This window comes from Cyprinodon variegatus, unplaced genomic scaffold (genome assembly GCF_000732505.1).
Source record: "Cyprinodon variegatus isolate N-32 unplaced genomic scaffold, C_variegatus-1.0 Scaffold66, whole genome shotgun sequence".
NCBI classification, from domain to species: Eukaryota; Metazoa; Chordata; class Actinopteri; order Cyprinodontiformes; family Cyprinodontidae; genus Cyprinodon; species Cyprinodon variegatus.
The window spans coordinates 1,743,584-1,768,388 of NW_015150519.1; the positions used below are offsets into that span (position 1 = coordinate 1,743,584).

At 39.5% G+C, this 24,805-nt stretch overlaps 1 protein-coding gene across 1 annotated transcript in view; it reads left to right on the top strand.

Annotated features, from left to right (window-relative positions):
* Positions 1 to 8,192: 8,192 nt before the first annotated feature.
* The window catches only part of LOC107082962 (mannosyl-oligosaccharide 1,2-alpha-mannosidase IC-like), a gene marked incomplete at its 3' end in the record, with an annotated part of 90,352 nt that continues 73,739 nt past the window's right edge, over positions 8,193 to 24,805 (top strand). The window contains exon 1 of the mRNA XM_015371861.1: positions 8,193 to 9,745. Within this exon, the coding sequence (XP_015227347.1) occupies positions 9,206 to 9,745 (540 nt within the window). The remainder of the gene's footprint in view (positions 9,746 to 24,805) is intronic.

A 24,805-nucleotide genomic window follows, 5' to 3' on the forward strand; every position in this document is an offset into this window, starting at 1 on the left:
TTTTTTTTTTTTTTTTTAGTAATACAACACATATTAACTTCTGAATACAGGATGAGTTTACTGATCAACTAAGATTTTCAGTGTATAAAATGTAACGTTTCTGTCAAATAATCTTGGATGTTTAAAAAACACATTTAGGGGTTGTTGCTATGGTGTCGAGGTAGAGAGCATGACCCCAGCAGTCGCAGGTTCCAGTCCCAGTCCTGCTGACCTTTGCCGAATGTCTTTCCCCTCTCTTATAACCCGCTTTCCTGTCTACATAGTTTCAAAAATAACAAAATAAAGGCCACTAGAGCCTAAATATAATCTTAAAAAAACAAATTTATTTGCATGGCTTCACTTATACATTGGGATATAGAGAGGTTTTAAAAAAACAAATGCATCAAAACTGTACTAATAATGTAGGCACCACCTTTAAGACAGTGGTCTAAACCAAATAAAAGCTAAGAAATTAGCTGATCCTGTATTCTTTCTTAGAGGAGTTCTATACATGGCTATGAAAATGCCAGCAGAGGGCACTATGTAACCATAAAAATACAGACTTTCATAATGGTTGCTGCTTTAGCTCCATCAAAAACTTCTCTATTTTCCCTTTAACTCCCATAAAAGAAAGTGTTTGTATGCAGAAGGTGTGCTGGTGGGTTAATCTGGTGCGTTGGTCTTCCTGTGGCCTCATTCCATTAGTTTAAGGCTGTGTTTGTTATTTCACTCCTACTCATTTACATGGTTCATATACCTGATTTTAATGTATGGCGTATTGTTGGGGCTTTGAAAACCTCCAGCTCTTGCACAGACGGGCCATGCAAATAAATGTTTTGACTTTGAACTTCACAACCTTTGCTTTCAAAATCATCTATTAGACAAACGGGTGGTTTTGATTATCAGTGTGATTTGATGAAGGGTCACAGCTGAGCAGCAAATGAGACTTTAGAAAGATGTCAGAGGTGAGGATAAACCGCTTTGCTCAGTGTAATGTGGTAGCAAAGCCCTCAGCTTAAAGGAATTAAGCACATCATTAGAAAAGCAATGCAAGCAGCACAGAGATGGAAATATCTATAAAACTGGTTTATGATTAAAAATTATTTTAAATACATTTTTACTCAATTGGTGATTTGTTATATAGAGAACTATCTGACATTCTGACATTGTACTGTTTAAGGAAAACTTTAAAGCTCTGCCACTAATGCCAAATGCAAGGCTTGCTCCTCAGTCATCATTGCTTTAGATCAAACGTCCTGCCAGGCCGCACCTTTCAGTGTCAGGAAACATTCTGCAGCAGTGCTTCGAGAAACAACTCGCAGGCATTGTGACATTATTAATCTGGACACACGGGAATGGGCTGATGCATCTCAGCCTGTCGCCTGATGTATTACAATGAGCCCAACACAGAGATGGACTTTTCCATCGGCTTCTTTGGTGTTGAATAAAACATCAGGTTGTGTTGGAAAAAAGATTGGACGTTTGTAGACGAGAGTGAAACGGTTGAGGCTTACAGGACACCCTGCAGTTTGCAGGAAATGTTTGAGGGAAATTGAGCTGTTTGAGGCATAGAGAAATAAAGGAGGCCATTATGCTAACTTCACACATTCTGACTGTCAGGACTGTAAATGCAACACACACTCAGTATGGCAGAGAGGGCATACAGTGACAGCCCCTGCTCCCCCGATGCATTATGTCTGTGTGAATAACTCTGAACTGATAAACCATGAGTTGCTCTGATAACAAAGCACAGTTGAGGGATGCATCCTTATTAACTTCTTGCAAACATTATCACATTGCTGCACCAGATTTTGCTCACTGTGCTTTCTGCCAAAATGATTTTCGTACATGAGCGATGAGCGTGTCAGCATGTTGAGCGATGACAAGGAGGCTTGCTCTGTGACTGTGTGTGTGCACTAGAGCCGGCTGCCATCACAGCAAATGGCCTTTTAGCAGCAGAAGAAAAAACTTCATCAGAGTAAATGTGAGGTGGATGAAGGAGGGGTTTTGTGAGGGACATATGTGTGCAAACCATTTATTTTTTTGCTGGGAAAGTGTCCATGCTTCGGTCTCATCGTAGTCTGTTGGTAGCAGTGACACCGTATTCTCAGCCTCATCTATCCTGGTGATAAACTGGGCTGTCACTGGCCGGCGCAGCTCCATGCAAGAACAATGAGTGGACTCATGTATTACCTAGCTTTTTTGAGAAACCCCAATTTGATGTGTCTATTAGGCGAAGGGGGAGCATGGAGAATGCATTTACTTGTGTTCTCTGATTGATAATTTTGTGGTTCCGGTAAAGAAATAAATATATATATATAATATATATATATATATATATATATATCAGTGCTTTTACCCCATGTTTTCCTGCAGCCAATACTAAAACATTTCCTTCTGTATTAGTGCATGTGGGATAGACCAGGGTGTACTAAACTGGAATCTGGGCCTTATCTGTTACCCAAACAGAATGATGCACAGTACTGGGACACATTGGTGGCAGATTGATCTCTACACCCCCTGGCATATGTTTTTGTTGTTTTGTGATATGTTCACAGTGCAGTTTTGTATTGTTGTGTATGGTAAATAATAAAGTTTATAAAAAAAATCTATAAAAAAAAGATTGATCTCTACGCCAAAGAAAACCAGAAAAACATAACAGAAAAAAAGTAGAAAAAAACATGCAAGAGGTGTGGTGTAGTAAGTTCGGAATGGCACCCAGGCTACTCAAGAGTAGCACTATTTCAACATTTATTTACTCAAGCAAAATTAAAACGAAACGACATTTGGTAAAAAGGCTATTTAAGTGCAGAGTAATTATTGAATAATAATATCTGATTTATTTAAAAAGGACAACCTTCATGTAGAAATTCTGCTATTTTAAAATGAATATATATAAGAAAATCCAAATAGTCAACATTGTTTAAAATAAAATAACAATTAATGCAGAAGAAGCACTTTCCCAAATCTATTTGTTTCAACATTAACAGTGAGAAGTGTTTATATGTTAGGATAGGATAAAAAAAACGTTCACCTACATTATCAGTTTACTGTATATTCTGCTGATATATGAACATCTTGTGATAAACATAGACGGCACAATAGATAAACATGTTACTCCAGTAGGACTATCCATCCATCCATTTCCCATCTCGGTTATCTCTGCTGGGGTCGCGAGGGATGCTGGTGCTAATCTCCAGCTGTCTAGGGGCGAGAGATGGAGTACACCCTGGACATGTCGCCAGTCCATCTCAGGGCCAAGTAGGACTAATGTTACTTTAAAAGAACATTTCAAGTAATTAAAAAAATTATGGTAAAATGACTCATAAAGTAAATTTTCTTCTAAATATAACATAAGTGAATATAACTGGTGTTATGGTGTCTGTCCCTTGTGATTTTGTGGAGAGTTGTTTTTTCCTGCCTTCACTCTCCTTCACAGGTGTTTCCCATTAACACACATGAATAAGGAGGGTGGCATCAGGAGGAGTCGTAGCTGTGGTTAAAGGCAGCGTACAGGTATGTACTCTTCACCTCTAAAAACAACTTTAAACTGCTCTCCAATGTGTCTGTTCAGTTGCTCTGCTAAACATGTAGACTAAAAATGTGAAAAAAAGCTCTCCTTTTCTTCAACTCTTATAAAGAAAACTGGATTGTTCATGTTGCACATATCAGAAATTGACACTGTGGTGGTGTATAGGATTGTTTTAAGATGTTTTGCTTTATTTCATGTATTAAAAAATATGATTATATGATTTATTNTGCACATATCAGAAATTGACACTGTGGTGGTGTATAGGATTGTTTTAAGATGTTTTGCTTTATTTCATGTATTAAAAAATATGATTATATGATTTCTTCTACATATCTGATAGTTTTCAGTTCTGAGTAAGAAAACCAAGGGTAATCATGAGGTTACATTATTTATAGAGGAGACAATGAGGTGAGGAAAGCATTCTCCCTGAATAGATTAAATCAGCATTTAGAAACTGCATTGGTATCTAGTCAGGTTATCTCTCGGATATTAAATAATGTATAAGAACTAAATAGGGAAAGAAGAAATGTGGGAGGGAAGTAGCTCTTCCCATCACTGCATATTTGACAGTATATGATTGAGATTTAAGCTCAGATATGTAACAGTTTTTAAAACAGTCCTAATACTTTTCCTAAAACCCTAAATCATGTGTTTGAGATGCAGATTATGTATCCCGTAAAAAAACAGTAATTTCAATAAACTCAAGGTATATTCTTCTTAGAATAGACCTCCACAAAATGACTTTTTCTAAATACAAACAGTCATTTTGTCGCTGATAAACTGAGTAAATGCTTCATAGATGTACCTTCTCTAGGAGGAAACGCTGCCACATCCCAAACTAAAAAGACTAATTCAACAATCGTGTCTGCTTTATCCTGTTCTGTTCCCTGAATTACAAGCAGCCGGCGCACTGACGGGTGAAAACAGAGACCCAAATGGAATACGAATTGCCTTAAAGTTAGTTCATCCTTGAATATGTACCTGACTGGGACAGAAAAACAGTGAGAAAACGCCGGAGGAGTTTTTTCCCTCGTTAGATGGTACTCAAGCCTTCTATTGGAGGTTTTTTTATTTTTAGGATATGATAAGATCTGTTAAATGTGATTTCTTACCTGGAAGGCCAAGGAAAGTCAAGTATTGTTTTAAACATTTTAACAACAAAGCAAGAGGAAAATCTGGTGGCTTGGTTCCCAAAGTTTTATCATACATCTTAGAAAATAGCACGGACATCAGTGACACTGACTGTGTACATTATATGGTGTATTTATAAAGCCTTCGGGTGGTTTACTGGGGTTAGATGAAGGATCTGGAATTGATTTTCAGTTCCAGAAAAAAAAAGATAAAGGCCTTGATGCGCCTGAAAGCTCACTGCTTTTAGAAGCAATACTGCTGTGCAGGCTTTTCACTAATGGACAATTTATCTGCCCATCTATCTTATTTAATCATGAGAAAACATGATGTTTACAGTCTCCCCTCTGTTCTCCTAACTCAAATAGAATTTAAAGACACACATTCTTCTAATGCTATTTCACTCTTTGGCCTGAACATTGTGTGCTGGCCAGACCACTCAATATCATGATTCAATGTGCTCAGTCTGAGCTTTTCTGAATTAGAATTTCAACGATAAAACCGGACAGGGTTCCAAACAATAACTACAGGCTCTTTTAACACTAGATACTCCTTAGAAGCAGATGCTGGTTTATTGATGGAGATGTCGGCATGCAAGCTGCAGAGATGGTGTGAACCCAGTAGCTGTTCAGTCACGTCACTGATTTCAGATTCATAGTAGTGCCTGAAATATTTAAATCCGTAAATAAGGGCCATGTAGAGAGATTTACAGCTACAGAAACAGCAGATCAAATGGAGATCAACTGAAGTCAAAAAACTATTTTAGCTTCATTGGACGAGCTCATGTAATGTGTGATTTATCAGAATGCATCATGTATTTGGAGACCTTGTAGACATGCAGCTTGTTAACATCTTATTATCACCAGACGAGAAACAAGTCTCCTAATAGTATGGTCTGAAAAGTTAAGGAAAAAAAGAAATTCTCAGCAAAAGCTAAAATGAAATGTCTGCCAATTCAGAATCAGAAATACTTTAATTATTTTATAATTCTCTTTAAATCTATCTATCTATCTATCTATCTATCTATCTATCTATCTATCTATCTATCTATCTATCTATCTATCTATCTAAGGTCTCACACGTGGTGTGATCGCACCATTAGCAGCTGAACTAATAAATACTGTAGAATGGAGATAGAATAAATTGAAATTACAAAACAGGACTTGAAAGTATGGTGTCCCTCCAAATAAAGCCTATTTTGTCGTTGCCATGCCTGGATTAATGAGAATTTACACATGTTGCATTACAATTTGTGTTCCTGAGCAAAAGAATCATTACCTTCCAATTAAAGCCTGTCAATTAATCGGTATGACCTGGATGACTGAGACATTGCACAGGAATAAAGCAGAATTATGTGAAGTGGTCCCTATGTCCTGCAGCAGCCTAGGCCTATAGCAGCATAACTATTGAGGTATCTCAGGATAACCTGAGCCCCTTTAACTATGAGCTTTATCAAAAAATAACCTTTAAGGTCAAGTTGTAAAAGCAGACATGATGTCTCACTCACCTGTATTTGGTTTTAAAGGGAAAGAGCCTCAGGACTAAAAACTGATTTTAGAAATTCTATGAAACACAAGTAAATTTGCAGAAAAAGAGTGAAGTGCTCTGTTAGAAATGTATGCAGCAATCCAATCTCCAGTATACAACAGGGCTTGGTTGTTTAGGGCTTTATACATGACAAGGAGGATTTTAAATTCTATTCTGAATTCAGCAGGAAGCTAATGTAGGAAAAATAAAACTTTTATTTTTTATCATTCATTTCAGCTCTTAGTTACTTTTCAATGACTCTGTCCTAAAGACAATAACTACAACAGTTTTGTCTGCATTCAAAAGCAGAAAGTTTGGAGTCGTCCAGGTTTTTGTTTTCAGGACATGCCTGTGATCCCTATAATTAGTTAGTTTCATCAGGATTTATGGATTAATAAAGCTGAGTATCATCAGCGTAACGGTGTAGATGAAGCACATGCTGTCTGACAATCAAAATATGGCACCCTGTTGAGACGCTATAAATGCTCTTATTGATTATATCCATCCATCTTCTCTCGCTTGTCTGTTAGTGTCATGGGAGGCTGGAGTCAATGCAGTATATGAGCAAAAGGCAGAGTACAGTCATGACAAGTTGCCAGTCAATCACAGGACAGAGAATAAAACTATAAAAACACAAACTTAGGGGCTATTTAGAGTAACCTATCTCCCAAACAGTCATGCTTTTGGACTCAGAGAAGCTGGAGAGCACCTTCACTTGCAAAGAAAGAACATGCAAACTGCATGCATAAACACCGTAGGATCCGAATCAAACCCCAAGTGTTGTTGGTGCAAAGCAACAGAGCTACAAAATGCACAACAATGCTGCCCATGCTTATGGCCAAACTGCTCTCTGTAGACATGTCACTACTGATTATAACTTTAGTATATTTCTTCCAAAGGTTACAGCTGGGCAAACATAAGCTGTGTAAATTAGGGGATAACATAGCACACATCTCTTAGATGCATCTATTAATGCCATCTTAAAGCACTAACAATCAGTCCATCTCCCGAATCACTCTTCAAATTATTAAATGACCTCAGTAGAGATCTTTATCACATTTGCACCATTTTATTTAAACACTTTTTTCCTTCCTATCAACTTTCTGCTACACCTGTCAGGTCAGTGGTCCTCCACATGTCATTTTGTTTAGTGACTGTAATGATATTTCTGTGTTTATAATGATTAAATTGGCCATAAGACATAATTATTACTATTTACATCAACACTGCAAAAAATTGAAATCTAAATAAGTAATTTTTTTCATGAATTGAGGAGGTAAGTGAGACACTTTGCCAATGGAACAAGAAATTTTACATTTAAAATATGAAAAAAACAATTGCCTTATCTTATTTGAAGTGCATATTATCTAATTATCTTATTTTAACACTAAAACAACTCTTTCCATTGGCAAATTATCTTATTTAATAACTCAAATTAATGGTAAATACACTTAATGTAGGACATTTCTGCTGATTTCTAGATCGTTTTTGCAGTGAAGGGTTCAGTATAGTGATTCTCCTATCAGCCTGTGTGATCTATTTATATGCTTTTTTAAATGAATTATAATACTTAAGTAATTTTTCAAACCATATTCTAGTTCACGGATCCACCTGTAGGGCGTTTTGGGGAAATTGCTGTATGCAAGATTCTGTGAAATTTAAGAACATCTTCATAATTTCAGAAAAAAAATAATATTGTGACAAATACCTTAGTTATATGCATACTGTAGGAATATCATGCATATATTTTTTGTCTTGTATGCTAAGAAGGGACGAAATGGCAACCCGTAGATAAGAAATTGGGTTACAATTTGGCAAAGAAGTGAATCGACCCGGAGCTCATTCATTTGTTTTTGTTATGCGAGACAAACATCTGCAGCAGATGCAGACATAACCTCAGATTTTCTGGATTAATCAGACCTCGGTAGAGTAGATATCATCCCAGCAAGCAGAGCCATTCAGACCTCTCTCATTTTCATCAAACGGATTAAGCGCGTTGTGATAAGCCGCTGTGAATTTCCATCAAGAAATCAGACCAGCCCACTGGATTGTCGCGCAGCGGACCGTTTCGCATCCCCTCCTCCTAATTTCTTCTCTTCCTCACCCTGTCTGCCCTATATGTTACATTTCCAGCTCTCTCCTCTCAAATTTCGACGCAAGCAGACGTCCGCGGCACAGCGAGGGTGCGCATCCCAGAGCGGCGCGGCGGGCAGCGCGCAGCAACGACGCGGCAGCAGCATCTCTCTCTCTCTCCCTCCCTCCCTGCCTTTTGTTGCAAACCGGCACATTGGATGGTGGATTTTGTTTCTCACACGGATTTGGATCGGGGTAACTTCACATGGGACAGAACCCGCCTTCTTCTTCCACGTCCACCCGGCGATTTGACGACGAAGAGGGGGGAAACCGGAGGCAGCTGGAGGAGCGCAACTGACAGATACGCAGGAGACATGTTTATCCACGCGTTTCCGTCCACCAGCTGATTGGGGATAGAGGCGAACAAAGCGGCGCGGAATCTGTCTTAAAACAAACCGATATTCGGAAGAGAAGCGTTAGGGGGGGGGGAGGATGTGGAAGCAGGGACCGGGGGGAGGATGGTGAGATGTTCGCTTCGCACCGAAGGATACCGATCTGAGCGGCGGGGAATAATAACGCACTGAGCCCCAACTTTGTTCAAAGGCCTCTCAGACAGCATTATCTCATTAAGAAGGCATTTCATTAAGGGGCGGGTTTGTTTATTTAGCTTTTAAATCTATACCTTGGAGTGTTAATAAACAATCTGCCTTAAAAGCTCAGTGTTTATGTTTATTATTAACGTTACATCCTCCTTCATGTTACCACGTTTCTATACCAGAGCTGTAGGAGGAGGCAGTTCTTGCGTTCACTTATGCAAATCCAATCGATAGCGAGATAAAGCCACTGGGGGTGTTTGGAGTCCAGTATATTTAGTTTTTTTTTTTTTACAACAGCCCAGAGGCAGCAGAGACGCTTTAACCAAAGCACGGTGTTTTCTCCTCTGTAAAGCCTCAAATCAAACTTTCAATGATTTTCCGAAAGTTGCCCGGTGTGTCAGCATCGGGCATGGGTCTGCGCCTGTCCCAGAAGTTTGTATTTTTACTTTTCCTCTCCGGTTTGGTAACTCTCTGCTTCGGAGCCCTCTTCTTCCTGCCGGACTCCGTCCGACTAAAGCGCATTTTCCTCTCCAAGACAGAAGCGCAGCCGGTCACCGTCGGCTCAGGGTCCGAGAACGATGTCAGGGAGCACCTGAAAAGACCCAAGGATGTGGAGCGCAGCAGGGGCCTGGCCTCTGGTAAAGGAGAGCTGAAGAGCCGCAAACCATCCGTCTCTAATGAAGCCACGGAGGAGCGGCTGGCAGGAGGCAAAGCTCAGGAGGACCTGAGCTTATCCAGGTCCAGAGCGGACTCCTTGTTGGGGGGAGTCTCTGGCGGTGACAACGATGCCAACTCGGATACTTTTAATTTCAAGAAGTTTCAAAGGTGCCTGACCAAACCTGCTTTGGGGAGAGATGGTGGGAGGCCGGCTGACCCCAAGACCAATGACCGCCGGGAGAAAGTCAAAGAGGTGAGGAGGGAGGGAGGAGCAGGAAGTAACTGCTCCTTATGCAGAGTTCTGCAGCATGCTGTGGTTGGTGGTTTAACAAGAAACAGGAAGTGAATTAGCTTTTTTTCATACTGCATTGATCAAATGATTGTATACATGTCTGCAGACATAGCCTACAGGCTTTGTTTCCTCTGGCTCAGGGGCGAAGCTAGATGGAGGGCCAGGGGTGGCCATGGCCCTACCATTTTTTCCCTCTAAAGCCGGGCGTACGCTGTGTGATTTTTTTTCAATCGTTGCATGCAGCTACTGCAACACACTGTTCGACTAAACCGCAGGGCAAAAGATTTACGTATGTTCGGCCCGACGCTCTCATGTAATCTACCTGGTCACACTGTACGACTAAAAACGAGGTCGGACTCAGCTCCGCAGTGAGATGGAGCTGCTCTGACTTTTCTATCAAGAATCAAAACAAATAGAAGGGGTATATGAAGCTCACTAGAATGAAACGCTCTACCTTGGCAATTTGTGCAATTTGGCGCTGAAAGCCCTAAAAAGAAAAGGCGACAACGTATTTGGACAAAGACATGGCTGAGCAAATGGGGCTACTACGGTCTGTTAATTTTACAGAAAGAAATCATTTTCACTCATTGCACCCCCGCCATGCACCTGTGTTTACATCTATTAGGAAGAAGAAAAACAAGAATCCTTGTTTGCGCACGCACACTGAGCGATTTGCCCACGATGGTCGATTCCTGACCTCACGATTCCTGATCAGGACGTGATCGTGAGAGGCTGATCGCCCCTCGTAACCGCCTGTACACTACACAATGCACCATCAGGCTGACAGTTGGAACGATCAAAAATTCTCGCACGACTGGATCGCACAGTGAACACCCGGTTTAACACAGATGGTGTTACAGTAATACTCTGAAGGGGAATGCTCAAACCTATTAAAAATTTTTATTATTTTTTTTATATATTAACAACTACTTGACAACAGAAACACTGTAGTTAATTATGCACATCAATATACAACCATTAAAGATGATAGATACAGAATTCATGCTCTTTTCAGAACTAAATTTTGAATTATTTGGGGTAAAGATAAAATTATGAGCCTCTGCAAGTCATCTAGGAGTCTTCAGTGAAATCTGAGATAAATAAATACTTTAATAATAACATAAAAATTCATTAAATGTGGATATTAGTAGATTAAATTTTTTTTTTGCAGAATAATTATTGATAAAAGTAGGTAATGACAACTGAATTATGTCCGCCTCAGAACTCAAACCTGAAAGAATTTTGTCCACAAGGCATAGATGTTTAAATATGTGCGTCTATTTGTTAGCAAAGGCTCCAGGAAAATATAGTTTGTCTTTATTCAGAAAATATGGATGTTGTGCTCGTTCCTGTTGGAACAGTGTAGATTGACCCTGAGGTTCTGGTGTCTTTCGGCCACCCCTCAATGTACATTGGTTATTGACTGGCCACCTCTATTAGGATTTTCTAGCTACGCCTCTGCTCTGGCTTTGTTTATTTTTGAATGCTATGTAAACACTAAACGCTCCAGATATGCAGCTGTGTGGTTTCTCCCAAAGCAGGGTGCAGAGACCAGAACAGAAAAGCCATTTCCAGAGATGAATATAATTTTTCTGACAGTCTCATTATAGAAGCAATGGGACATTTCAGCTGAGCTGCTGTCAGATAGGCTTAATCAATCCCTCAGTCATATCACTGTCCTAAATTTACCCAGGGCTGTTTTATGATATAAGATACATTTCTATGAGATTGCCCTTGATGAAGAAGAAGAGGAACGGTTAAATATTTAATTTGCTGAAATTTCTAAAATTGAATTAGACCACAAATTCAGCAACAGGAGCAGAATTGATTTTTTGATTTAAAGCTGTGGTTTTGGGTTAGTTTAATCACGGTCCATCATGTCAGCTCTGTGCGATGCTGTAACACCTCAGTCTCCCTCATAAAATTGCCTGGAAATGATGTGACTGTGTGCAGTGACTCTCTGGCCTTGAGCTCGTGAAGCCAGTCTTTGTTAAACCCTGTGGCACCAATAAGGGCTCCGGAGTGGGAGCGTCTGTAGATCACACATCTGTACCCACTCCAGGCAAGTCACGGCAGTGAGAAGAGGTGGAGGGAGTGCGGGGGTGGTGGATGATGAGTGCGGTGGAGGCCAGAGGCTGGCGAGCGCTTGCAGATGGGTGTCAGCCTTGGCATGTGACACGGATAAGTCCTGTTGTCATCCTCTTTTCCAGCTTGGTGTCACCCTCTCACCCTGCTCACATGCCTCGTGCCTAGAGGTGATGTGCTTGGTGGTGATGGAGGCATCAGAGGACAAGGGGTTCTTGGTCCTGGTGCCCTGAGCTTCGCTGAGTCATAGTTCCTCTCTGATGCTCTTTCAAGTGAATACCAGTTTGGCTGATCCGTGCAGCTAAATGCTGCATGACCCATCATTCAAAATAACGCATCATTCTGTCACTGTCTAAGTACTGAAATAAGTTGTTTGCACGACTGTAGCGGACTCACAGAAAGTGTCGTTTTTGTGTTTCTAGCTGCCCTCTCCTGCTTGTTGGTTGTGCTGAAGACAGCTTCTGTTTTCCCGAAGGCTTACATAGATGCTGCCATCACTTGCTGACACATTAAGTTGAACTCTGTCCAGGTTGCAGTTTTTTTTCTCTTAAAGCAGTTTGTATTTACATTATTTTACGGTCTTAAGTCTCTGTAGTCTTATGTATTCTGCTTACATGGAGTGATTTTTTTTCCTCATTTGTTTCTAAGTAGTCCATATCAGTATATCTTCAGGCTCTCTGGAGGTCTTTTAACGTTTTTATTTGCTCTTTGGCTGCCCTCTCATACCTCTCCACTTTCAGGCTGGTTTTTATTTGTTTGGCCACTAAAGAAGGTTTTTAAACTCACAGGATGAACTAATGGCAGTCTAAACATAAAAAACAATTAATCATTGAACTTTTTTTTTAAACATTGGCACGATGTTAATAAATAATGTACATTATTCACAGTTATTTATATGATTGCTTTTAAGTAATTTAAAGAACAGTGATATGGTCATGCTTAGAAAAGTCTAATGGTGACCGTTTCCAGGTTGTTTAGCCATGGTTGATGACTGGCTGGTTGAAAAATGGGTGAGTAAATACACCCTAGATAAGACCTACCAGGTTGCCTGAACAACACTCTACAGTGTTGTCTCTGCTGCTGAGTGAAGAAGAACGGTGGGCACTTTTAGGAAGTTTCTTTAAGGAACCTATTTATTTATGATGGATTAAGACATGTCTGGTTCATTCAGGCAACAAGAGAGAGCAAGACTTTCAGAAGAAAACAGCAAGGCTAAAACAGTACAGAAAATTCAGAGTTCCATCCCTTTGAGCTTTAAAACTTAACATTATTGATGTGAAAATGTTTGTTGCACTTAATGTAGGGGAAATGCCACTATTTGAATAGCAATTACGCGATAAAATCTCTTTTAGATGTCAAAATATATTCCCAGTTCTAGTGATTGGAACTCATTTTACATTATTTCTAGTTTTCTATGAGTAAGTATAACAACAAAGATCCTTTAGACAAATAAGTGTAGTTGATCTGCTAAAGGATGCTGCATCTTCTAGGTCTTATCTCAGATCCTCTGAATATTGTTATATCCCATTCATTTCACATTGCGGGATTTCTTTCCTGCTCGGTTAAAAAGGGCTGCTCATAAAATTAGTTAAAAGCCACCAAAATTAAATGGAAAACACCAGAAGAACCTCAGAGTCAGGAGACTACTGATTAAAACCACTTTAGAAAATCACAAAACATGCCTTGCTCCTTGCAAACAGTGTCAAAGAGAAGTTGATACACATTTCTGTACATATAAGAATATATCGTCTTCAGCTCGCCCATCAGTGTAAACACTGTTTCTTTCTCACTGAAATGGAATGCAGAGAGAGACTTACTCCCCCGATGTAAGCCAACAGAAAGAGTCCGCTCGAACCCCCTGAGTGCTTCAATTCCAAAACTGTGAATGGACATCGTTTTTCTGAACTGCCAACAACAAGAAAGCGGACTCCCAACCTTCTCTCTCTGTGTGCGCATCCACTGCCAGGATGGGGTAAAACCAGGGACAATGAGCGGCTGATCACACATCACTAATGTTAAAAGGCTGCCCTCAGGATACCAGCCAAGACTCCCAAAGTTGCCAAGGTGCTGTGTACCTATTCCAGCAACTGCCTGCTAAAGTAATTCTCTTCCAAAAGTCCCCAGCAGGATAAAGAGGGGAGTCAGTTTGCTACAGACCTACATTTGTAACTCTGTGATGTTTTCTTCTTTTTCTCATTATGTTCTCTGCTTTTCAGCCTTACTGGCTCTTGTACAGGAAGCTGGACGGCAGGAATCTTACCACAAAAATGTGCGCTGAGAGCAACTGGAGGGTGGCATGCATGTTTTGTTGCCAATGTCCTTTAGGCTAAAACTTGGAGTACTGAGGAAAATGCAAAATGTAGGAATGGATTAGGGGGGCAACTGGAGCAAAGAAGCAGTCTGAAAACATTGAGCGCTTAGAAGCTTGCACGGCTTGAGCACATTCAGAGTGAGGCCTCCATATATCTCTCCTCGGCTGGTCTCCACGACATCAAAAGGGAAGTGTGCATCTAAAAGGCGTATCTTTTAAGCCTGGGATTTGCTCTTCTCTTCGTCCACTGACTGTTTAGTAGAGATATCCACACACAGTCGCATGAGGGCCTTTGCTTGTGGAAATTGGAATGTACTCTATACTCTGGCTTCAAACAGCTGATGCAAATGAAAGGGGAGAAGGTAACACATAGGAGGAGATGGAGCTGACAGCTGAGCTCTGCAGTGAAAGGACAGAGCCTCTGCAGTTTCTTCTGGCACAGCCTCCCACAGTCAAGCAATAAGTGGTCATGGCTCCTTTGTCATCTTTTGTGCTCACACCTGCTTAACTGGTCAGGAGCTTGCGGTTAAATATGGAGGTGGAAGCTTTCAGATTGAACAGTTTTCAGTTAAATCCAGCTGCGTCTTTCTTTATTCTATAAATAGTAATCACCTGACTGACTACGGTTTATGAGGGTGTTTACATATAAACCAAAATGATGATGGTTATTTATGTTTTTTAATGAACCTGTTCCAACTGTTTTTAAGACAACTTCCATATGAGGGCTTGATTAAAACAAATGATTAATTAACACAAATAGTAAAATTCTAACGATCAGTGGACTCTGGTGATTGGACAGCTCTCCTCACTAATATATTAACTGCCTTCCAGCATCAGAATCCAGATAAATTACCAGCTTTGTAGGATTATTACATTTTTAAGCTGAATAAAGAGCAGATTAGTTGTATTTTTGGCTGAATGATATAGCTGAACAGTATTTCAACAGTAATAGTAAAGGTAAATATTGCAAAGACCTTTGTGATATGTTCCTATTTTCCTCTTCCCCCTCTTTCCCAGTTGTGCTTTCATCAATCTGTGTCCCGTGTGAACATCTCCTGCCATTTATCTCCCATAATCTGGCTAAATATTATACTAGTATCTCAAATCCATGTTCCAATTGGCAGAGATTTCCTTACCACAATTGCCCTCTTTTGCTTTACAAGTATTGCACACACTTATGTTATGATGAGTATACTCAGGTTATTCCTTTTGAGACCTAATTGGTGAAATAAAGTGGCTCTAACTGAACAGCTACTTGACACATCCACATACAAACTGTAAACTTCATCTGAGGAAAAGGTGAGGATGTTGCTGGACTTTAAAAGCACTTATAGCAATAAGAAGCAGAGAGAGGGGTGAGTGACGGAATAACATGCTAACGTTAAGCCATTCCCTCCCAGCTGGCTGGGAACTACATGAACTCCATCCGCCCTTCATTCCCCCGCTGCTTCCTCTCTTTCCCATCAGGTGTGCCGAACAACTGTCTGTCTGAGCTAGAGAAATGGACCCCTGTGAAGCGAGAAGAAAGAGACAGAAGATGAACAAAGTCTTGAGAAAAGGCTCATGCTCTCCTAGTGTCGTCCCGCAGAGCTGGGGTGTTTGAGCTTTTGCTTTCCTCTACAGATGCTGTGCAAATGCCAGCGGCTGGGGTTTGGAATGTAAGCCTGGTGTCATCTTTTGTCTGTTTATGTGGAATAGTGAGCCGCCTGGCCCGCTGGATATTGATATATTATGCAAGTCACTGATAGCAGAGGCGGGTCCTATCTATTTCTCTGTGCTGCCTGGCTTGGTTGCTGACCCTGTCTGTCAAACACACAGAATTGATCAGCTGCATTTGAGTTGCATTCAGAGGCATATTGAAGGTGTTCTGTCATTTGATCTTCCTGCTTTTTATTGTAGAAAAGTTTTGCTGATATATCTTTTTGTATTACATTGAAAAGTTTACGTCAATAAGGGAATATAACAGCATACATATAACCGTGTGAGGGGAAAGGTATACTGACAAATCTTTATGGACATAAATTAAGTCTTTGATGAATATTTTCCACTTTTTATAGATTGCCATGAGGGTTATCACCCTGTTGCAGCTTTCTGTGCTAATGAGCTTCTTCAGGTAGAGTTGCACCTTTAAAACATGACGATAAACAGTAATTAAGCTGATGCATTTCTTTTTTTTTTACTGGTTTTATCCATTGAATAGATTTTTATGATGGTTCACAATGCAACGCGGCTCTCTGAATGCAAAAGCCTGTCGCACTTTTTGGATTTTTATTTGTTAACCACATTGAAAAAAAATTATCCTTTTCTTTCCTCATTTATAATCGCACAATCGCACACTATGTTGTGTACTACCACAAAAAAATCCCAATTAAATGCATTTTGTGCTGAAACGCTCTGCCTGCACTGACTCGCTTTAAATAAGGCTGGAGCTGTGAGTTTTTTAAATAGTTGACCGTAAAGGTTAAAACATCTTCATCCAGGAAAGCTGTGCTCTGAAGAATGGGGGCAAAGTTCAGGGAAGTCTGAGAAAAGCATTCAAGCACAGAGGAAATTAATTTCCTGCGTTGATGAAGGCTGCTTTACTACATAATAAAAAGTGATTGCTTGGAGTTTGATTTAAAAAGTTTTTATTATTTATTTCAGAGTATTCTGTCTTTAAAGCATTTATGAAGGCAGACATGATTTTTTGAAAAACTAAAGCTTGGTCCTGATAAGCTCTTTCTGAGTTTATGTGAGGGATTAATAAACGGTGCTGTGGAGATGATTGTGAAACATTGCATTGCAGTTTTACAGCAACACAGATGCATGCCCATTTTTTTTTTTTTTTAATCATGTGGCCAAGCCTGAAGTTTACATATTTCTTCCCTGCAACACTTCTTCCTGTGTTTCCAAAGTCCTGAAATGAAGCCTTACTCTGCTATTTTTTCACTTTCCAAACCCCTCGGCCTGTGTTTACTGTAGCCTCCAGGTATTGCGTCAGCTCTCTGTAAAAGCAGAGGGTAAAGTCCCAGATTGTATTCTGTCACATTTTGACCCTGTGCTTAAAGTGAAGAGCTCAGGGTGCTTTGTGTAAGCATCAATCTTGGCTCTGTGTTGTTCTCGGAAGTGGATTTCTGCTTTTCTAGGATTTTATCACTGAGACTCCGATTTTCTTTTTCTTTTTACACTATTGACCCCCTTTGTTGTTGCAATGTTGTAATAAGCTTCGCAGTAACTCATTTATCTTGAGTTCGCAGCACCGCTGACATAATGGGGCCATCTTGTGTGGGTACATCTTAATCCTGTCTTCTGGTGACCCGTGGTAACTGGGAGAAAAACTCTCCTTTAGCATATCTTTCCCCAGTACTTTTTTTGTTTTGTTCATTGCAGTTCAGACACTCTCTCATAGATAATACCCTCTCGTCTTCTCTACCAGAGAAGGGAATCTGCCAATTTTTCATGATCGGCCCTTTTCCACAGTCAATTGAGTATATAAACCTTAAATACTACCAACATATTTGGCTTATAAATACATCAACCAACAGCATGCTATTTCTAAGGGTTTTATGCCTTGATCATTTCATTGTGCTATTGTGTGTTGGATTTTAAATTACTTTAATGTCTATAAACCAATCAAAGCCTTTAGATATCAAGAAAACATGCCATTCTAATGAGTTTCAGTTTCAGTTCACGCAGAAAGTTTTTCTTTTATTTTAATCAGAATTTTTCTTAAATTCTATTTTCAAAATTTAGTTTTATGGAGAACACTGTACAGGAAGCAACATGGAGAATGCAAATATTTATTAAAGTGAAAAACATTTATCCAAGTCTGCTGGTTCCCAATGGACTAGGAAAGGAGAATTTAACAGCGAACAAAGAAAACAATAAACTAGATAAGCCACAAATTTAAAATTACACAAAACTGGTTGAGTTAGAATGGATATTTTTTTTCTCCTTAAATTTAAACCTAAACCTGATCAACTTTGTGTATTGATCAACAACAGTGGCATAGGATGAAGGAGTTTGCCCTGCAAACGAAGAACTGCAGGTTCAAGCCCCGGCTCTGGCCTGTTGGCGCCAGTGTGGGCAGCCTCGCTTCTGTCAGTGAGCCCCAAGGCAACTGTGGCTACAATATAGTTTACCAACATCAGTGTGGAGGGAATGGGTGAATGACTGAATGATGAGCCAGTTGAGACTGAAGTAAAAACATTTCCATGTAAAAAAAAAAATGCCAGGACTTTGACAAACAACCTTGGCGATAAGACAGGGAATGTTGCTTTCAGTATTTCTGAAAAGACTGTTTATACTGACTCTATTAAGTGAATTCTAATCGGCAAGTCTTCTTGTAGGATTTTTATTTAAAGCCTGCCATGCATGGAATAGCCCTTTTATTTAACACTATTGGAAGTTGCATACCAAACTTCTGAGCAGCACTGGTCACCTTTGATGTATTGCTTTTCCGTATTGTTCTCCAATGGTGCACAACATGGGAGTAGTGGCCATATTGCTTTTGCTTTTTTTATACCCTTGGGGTTCCCCCGAACAATCCTCCTCTTGTTTGATAGACATATTGCTTGTAAAAAAAAAAAAAAAAATTAATAAAAAAAAAAAAAGAAAAAAGAAAAGCTATCAAAGCTTTTGACTTTATCCCTGATTTTGTTCCATGCAATGTGAACAATGTCCACAAATATAATAAGCTTATGGAATCTTCTGAGAAGTAATTTTTAACAGTCATTGGGTGCAGTATGATGGGATAGGAGAGCAAATCCAAAGGTTGGTTCAGACTTAAGCTTTTTCTCTTTTGATTTTTCTTCAGTAATACATGGAATTGGCAAGTGACATAAAATATATGAATCTGTATTTGCAATGAAAGGCCTGAGAGGTACGCCTGTATCCAAAACAACCAACATTAGGAGAAAGAATTCTGTGTGATTTTTCTCATTCGAGCTGGGTTACAGTGTTTACCCTGCACCCATACTGGACTTAGTGGGTGCAGGATGGCGTGCAATGTGTGTCTGCTTGTTACAGACGAAGACAATTGAAGATATAAAAGGTCCAGACGTGGCCCTGTTTGCTGCAAGCTCTGCTTGACATCTTTTGCTGGGTGCAAAATAAAAAAAGCCAACACCCCCTTTCCCCCCCAACACACAGAAACACACACACACCCTTTCACTTCACTGTGGCTTTCCTGTTCAGCTAGCACGCAAGAAAAGAAAAGAGATTGGCCTAGATGTAACCAACAGACGAACGGAGCCCCTTAGCTGAAACCCTGGCCTTTATGCCTGCCTAATTGCTCAGAAACGGCACGCCCTGGCTGACTGTGTCCAGAGCAATGTGAGGACATGAGATTGGGGTCAATAGACATTTTATTTCCACATATAGTAATAATGATAATAATAGAGGTAATGTTAAGCACTTAGAAAGCACCATATCTGACTGCCTTTGTTGCCTGTTTTTCTTATCCTTCCTGCTAGCTGGCATTGTGTGGCAGCAGGCATATTTACCAACCATCCTCTCTTCTAGAGGTCCAAACAACCAGTCTGATCTTCCTGGCTGCTGCGGTTCTGGACCAGCAGGCCTGCAGTGCTGTTATTGCCTTAGTCTTGGCCGACCTTGAAGGTGGCTGAACAATTTTAAACATTTGAGGTGCAGTTAGGGAGAACACCTGGATGATAATTTTTGTGTTGAAGCTTAGATTTTGTTCAGACCCCTGAGAATATAAAGCTTATTAGACCTCTTCTGTGGTCAGTATGGTATTGTCTGTTTTTTTTTTCATTGATTTGAAGAAAATGCATCTCCCCCGTGATTTTTCTCCATCAGCTTCAGCTGGCAAATGTCATTAATTAGCTGAATGCTTACAAGAACGTTTTAGCCGAGGCTTGGTGTATTCTTTCATTATTATTGCAATTAGGTTCCTAATCAAATGGCAGGAATGGCGCTCAGTGCTCATTAGAGAGTCATATAGATTTCTCGTGTTTCTGAAGAGGTTGTATGAGGGGCTTGGCAGGTAATTACTTTTTTTTTCTTCCATGGGATGATGGCAAGACACTGAAATAACAAAGAAACTGATTCCATGGTCATCTAATGAGTAAAATGGACCACTTTGGTGATCATTAATCAAATGGGAAGTAAACTCAAAAGGTTTCCTGTTAGAGTTTTACAGAACAGTGTGAAATTTAAATGCTGAATATGGATGATACAGAAAATAGCCTTTACAGAATAAACCGGTACAACCTTTGGATTTTTACTTTGATCAGATGAAAATTAGACATATAAAAAAATGTATTCTCTTGGATAAACATCCAAAGTAATCTTCTGTTTATCAAAAATGAATTATTAAAAATGTATTTCTTCATTAAATGTTTTTGCAGTTGTTGTAGCAAGACCCGTTTAAGAAATAACGGGGTACCTTTCTGTTGACGGCTCAGGATGCTGTTTGGTTTTCTGTTAGTGAAGAGTACAGTGTTGTTCAGTAACAGGAAATGGGTGTAACCAGTTTCTGAAGTTTCTTTATAACAGCTGTGTTTCCAGTTAAACAAAATGAAACATTTGATGATGCAGAATAACAGGCTAACTGCTGACGCGTGAATAATATATGAGCAGTACCCAAACAAAACAGCCAGTTTATCAGATCTGTTTAGTTTTTATCTTCCCTAAAGGGACAGCTAGATCTGAATTATTTTTAGCAGTAAAATGTGGCTAGGAGTGAATTAAAACTGGTAACTAAAAATACATTTCTGGTAACTGAGAGAAAGTTTTAGGAAGCAGTCGTCTTTTTTAATGAACTCAGTACAGCAGCAGGTGTGTCGAGTAGGAAATTGTGGCTTTTGCTTACATGTTTGCTGTAGGTCTGAAGAAATTTACAAGGTAATTAAATATATTACATTACAAAAGATACATTATAATAAAATAGAAGAGCTAAAATAGTTTTAACCAGAAAGCTTTCACAAATGATTAAAGTTAGTAGTTGATTAACTAATGCTTATGGAAAATGATGAGGACATTTTTTGATAACTTTTAAAAGAAAAAAAATATTTTGATTATGATAAATATTGCCTAATCACTACATAATAATAATAATAATAATAGCTGAACTTTATTGATCCCACTATGGAGAAATTTAGCTCTGCATTTGACCCATCCCCTTGGGGAGCAGTGGGCTGCCATGCAGCGCTCGGCTAGCAGTGTGGGTTTAAGGGTCTTGCTCAGGGACCGAGAGTGCAGACTGTGGGGATCAAACCGGGTATTTACAACCTTCTCAGAGCACAAGCGCACTGTTCTAACCACTAGGCCAACACTCCCCCAAGCAGACTATATAGTGTCCACTAGTGGAGGAGTCCACTATATAGATGAGCAGACCATACAGTACACTTTGTAGTGAACTCAGTTAACTGGCCGTTCGGACAGATGATCACTGCTTTTTACCTCCCGTTTGTCACTACCCGATCCGTCACAATCCGTTCTGCGCATGCACTATCAGCTGATTTGCGCATTCGTATCCAGATATACATCAGGGTCATTCTTGATTTTATTTAGTTAAAAATACTTAAATTACGTTTTCCCTCCCTAAAAATAGTAAATTACGTATTTCTTGAGAAAATAAATGCCTTAAAATCCTTTCTGTTTTATCACTCGTCTCTTCCCTACCTGCACAGGAAATGGGATCTTACGCTTTTTCCGGTAGCTTACTTTTTTCAGCATTGGGTTTAAACATCAATCTAGTCTTTTTGAGTGTTATATTTTTGTTTTATTTTAACCTCATGCTATATAGTGCATAATCTATAAAAAAAGAAACAACTAAAATGCAGACAGACATGGTTTAATCATATTTTGCTAGACTGCTCTGAGCATGTCTGATGATGGCGTCAGAGAAGCAGTTTAACGAAGAAATTGTAAAAAGCATAAAAATTGTCTTGCAAAAGTCATAAAACATTTTATTAAGATGTGTATTAGCATTCTTTAGTGAGTTAAGGATAGAAATAAGTAATTTTAGTACCATAATGACATTATTTATGGACACCCGGATGTATATCTGTTCGCGCATGCGCAGAACGGATCGTGCTTCTGGGACGGATCAGGTAGTGACAGCGTTTTTCACATAACTCCATGTCCCAGCACAGTGCCTGCGCCATCTTTGTTATTTGTTGACGATGTTGGGTTGTGACAGCCGTAGGCAACAGCGGACCGCTGTGATAACAAGTCCCATGATGCTTTGTGAGGAGAGCTCTTGCTAGCTATAGATATAGATAGATAGCTCTAACTATCCTAAACAGTGTGTAAGGAGAATGAACGTACAGACAGCATATAACAGGACTTTCCCCCTTTTAGTGAGAGAATCTGGCGACTGCATGAGTAAATTAATACAAACACACAATCATGTGTTAACATGGTTGAGTCAAAGTCTATAATCTGAGAATTTTTTAGCAACATAAAAAAAATCGTATTAAGTTTTCATCTATTCTTAGATAAACACAAATTGTATTTTATGAGTACCAGAAAAATACACATGAAATTACATCCTTGTAATCCTTCTTCAAGGTTATTCACTGCCTAGTGTTGGTCTCTGTGGCTGTAATGTAATAAATTATGGAAAAGTTCTAAGGGTTCTTTACTAGCTGCCATCTGTTATACATCATGGAAGCAGTTTCAGTGCGTCGTCTAGGAATCAGTTGGAGCCTTTTCCTTAGCTGTCAGTGAAGGAGGGTAAACCTAAATGTTACCTTGAACAGACTCTGCTTCTAAGGTCGCATGAACCTGACCTATACCTGCAAGTAGGAATCACAGGATCTGATAAAGCAAATCAATACAATATATCCAATTTACTCAAAAGTTTAATTCAAATTTGAAATGGCAGCTTTTTATTATAATAAAGAAGCCTTTTTCTATCTGCATTTGACAAATGAACCATTATTCTAACTGTATGTATAATCTATTTTGACGTTAATATTTTAATGATATTGGCTTTTTTAACTCCAGTGAATGTCATAGGAGTATAGCTGTGCAGCGCAGCCTTTTAAGATGGATTGTTGCCAACATCTCAGTGCTGGCTTGTAGCTTGGCAACAACTAAACCCATGATAACAGTTTGCATACCAATCTGACTGGAATTCTCTAAAAAAGAAGAAAAACAAGCGTACAGAAATGGGGCCCTGCCAGGTCATCTTTTATATGAACGACTGAGCATGAAATGATGCAGTCTCACTACTGCGGCAATGAAAAGGGTCAAAGTTTAAAGCTGGAAGCTGTAGGGGACGTGTTCAAACAGTTTGGCTGTAGCAATGCTGTAAACTTTTCTTTGATCAAAACACCACCTTCAGTAAAACTAAAACTCCCTGAAACGTTTATAGCTTTGTTTCAAGGAATTTAGTTTTTCTTTCTTATAAATTTTGTGGGTTTACTTGTAGTTCGTCGATAGTTGCTGCCTGTTGTTTCTTTTTAAACAGCCATGAATGTTACAAGCTGTTGTTGTTCTTAGTTCTGGAAGTTATTGTAACTTCTCAGTGCTTTCAGTCATCTGTGGTTACTTTCCTTTGGAAAAGTCGAGTCGAGTTGCTTTCAAAAGGGAAAACTGAGGCTTATGGAAAAAGTTAAGCTAAGGTAAATGAGAAACAGATCTATCTCTGAGGGGCAAGGAGCACAAAGTGTGTGGGGGTGGAAGCCGGGAGACGCTGCTGCCATTGTATTTTCCAAGTAAAATGAGATGGATGCCTGCAATTAATTGTGCTGTGACCATTAGCTGGAGAGCCGAACCCAGCAGAATCAGCAGTGGGAGGCTAGAGGAGAGCTTTTCTGTTGTCTGTCTTTGCATGTGACTTTTAGAGTATTTGGCTGTTATACTTGAAACACAGATTGCTCGGGGAGTTTTGAGGCCCAGGCAGTCTTTAAAAAGTGACGTATAGGAGGGGTAGAGTAACTGAAAGGTGACAGTGACACTCAGTCTCCTTTATTTTATGCTTGTTTTACTTTAGAAGAAACACAAAGTAGCCATATATCTGTTTTACGTACCTCCCTTCACAGAACAAAGGAAGGACTAGTGATATCCTGCAAGACAAAGATTTCATGTGGAGGCTGTGCAAAACATGACATTCTCCACTAAAGTTACACAAATTACCTTGATGGTCTTTTTTATTAATAAATGTAAGCTGAAGTCTGATTGAAAGCATTAGAAGTCAACCAAATGGCAAAACTACACATCCAGATACATTCCAAGCTTGATCCAAGGTCCTTGAATATTGATCATAACAAAAACAATGGGACTGGGTGACATCATGTGACTGTAATAACCTCCTCTAAAGGGGCGTCTCAATGGTTTGGTGATGTAAAATTTCAGCTGCTTCTGCATCAGAAGGAGTTGGCTGAGGTGGTGTGTTTATCTGATAGGGATGCTCTCTGGGTGTTTAGGCTGTATGATATAAGGAAAGCATGCAATACGCAATAATGGTGGTGAATGTTGTAATAATGCTACAGGTGATGGGCAAATGATATGTTTTTGTCTTTGTTTATTGTCTTTCTACATTTGATTCGTAGTAAAGGGGATTTTATTTAGTCTCTGACATAAGGTCTGAGGGAAGTTTGCTTTACTCCCAACCTTTAGCTCTGTGATGCTTATGGGGTGTCCTGCATTCACAGTATGTTTGAAGTTACCCC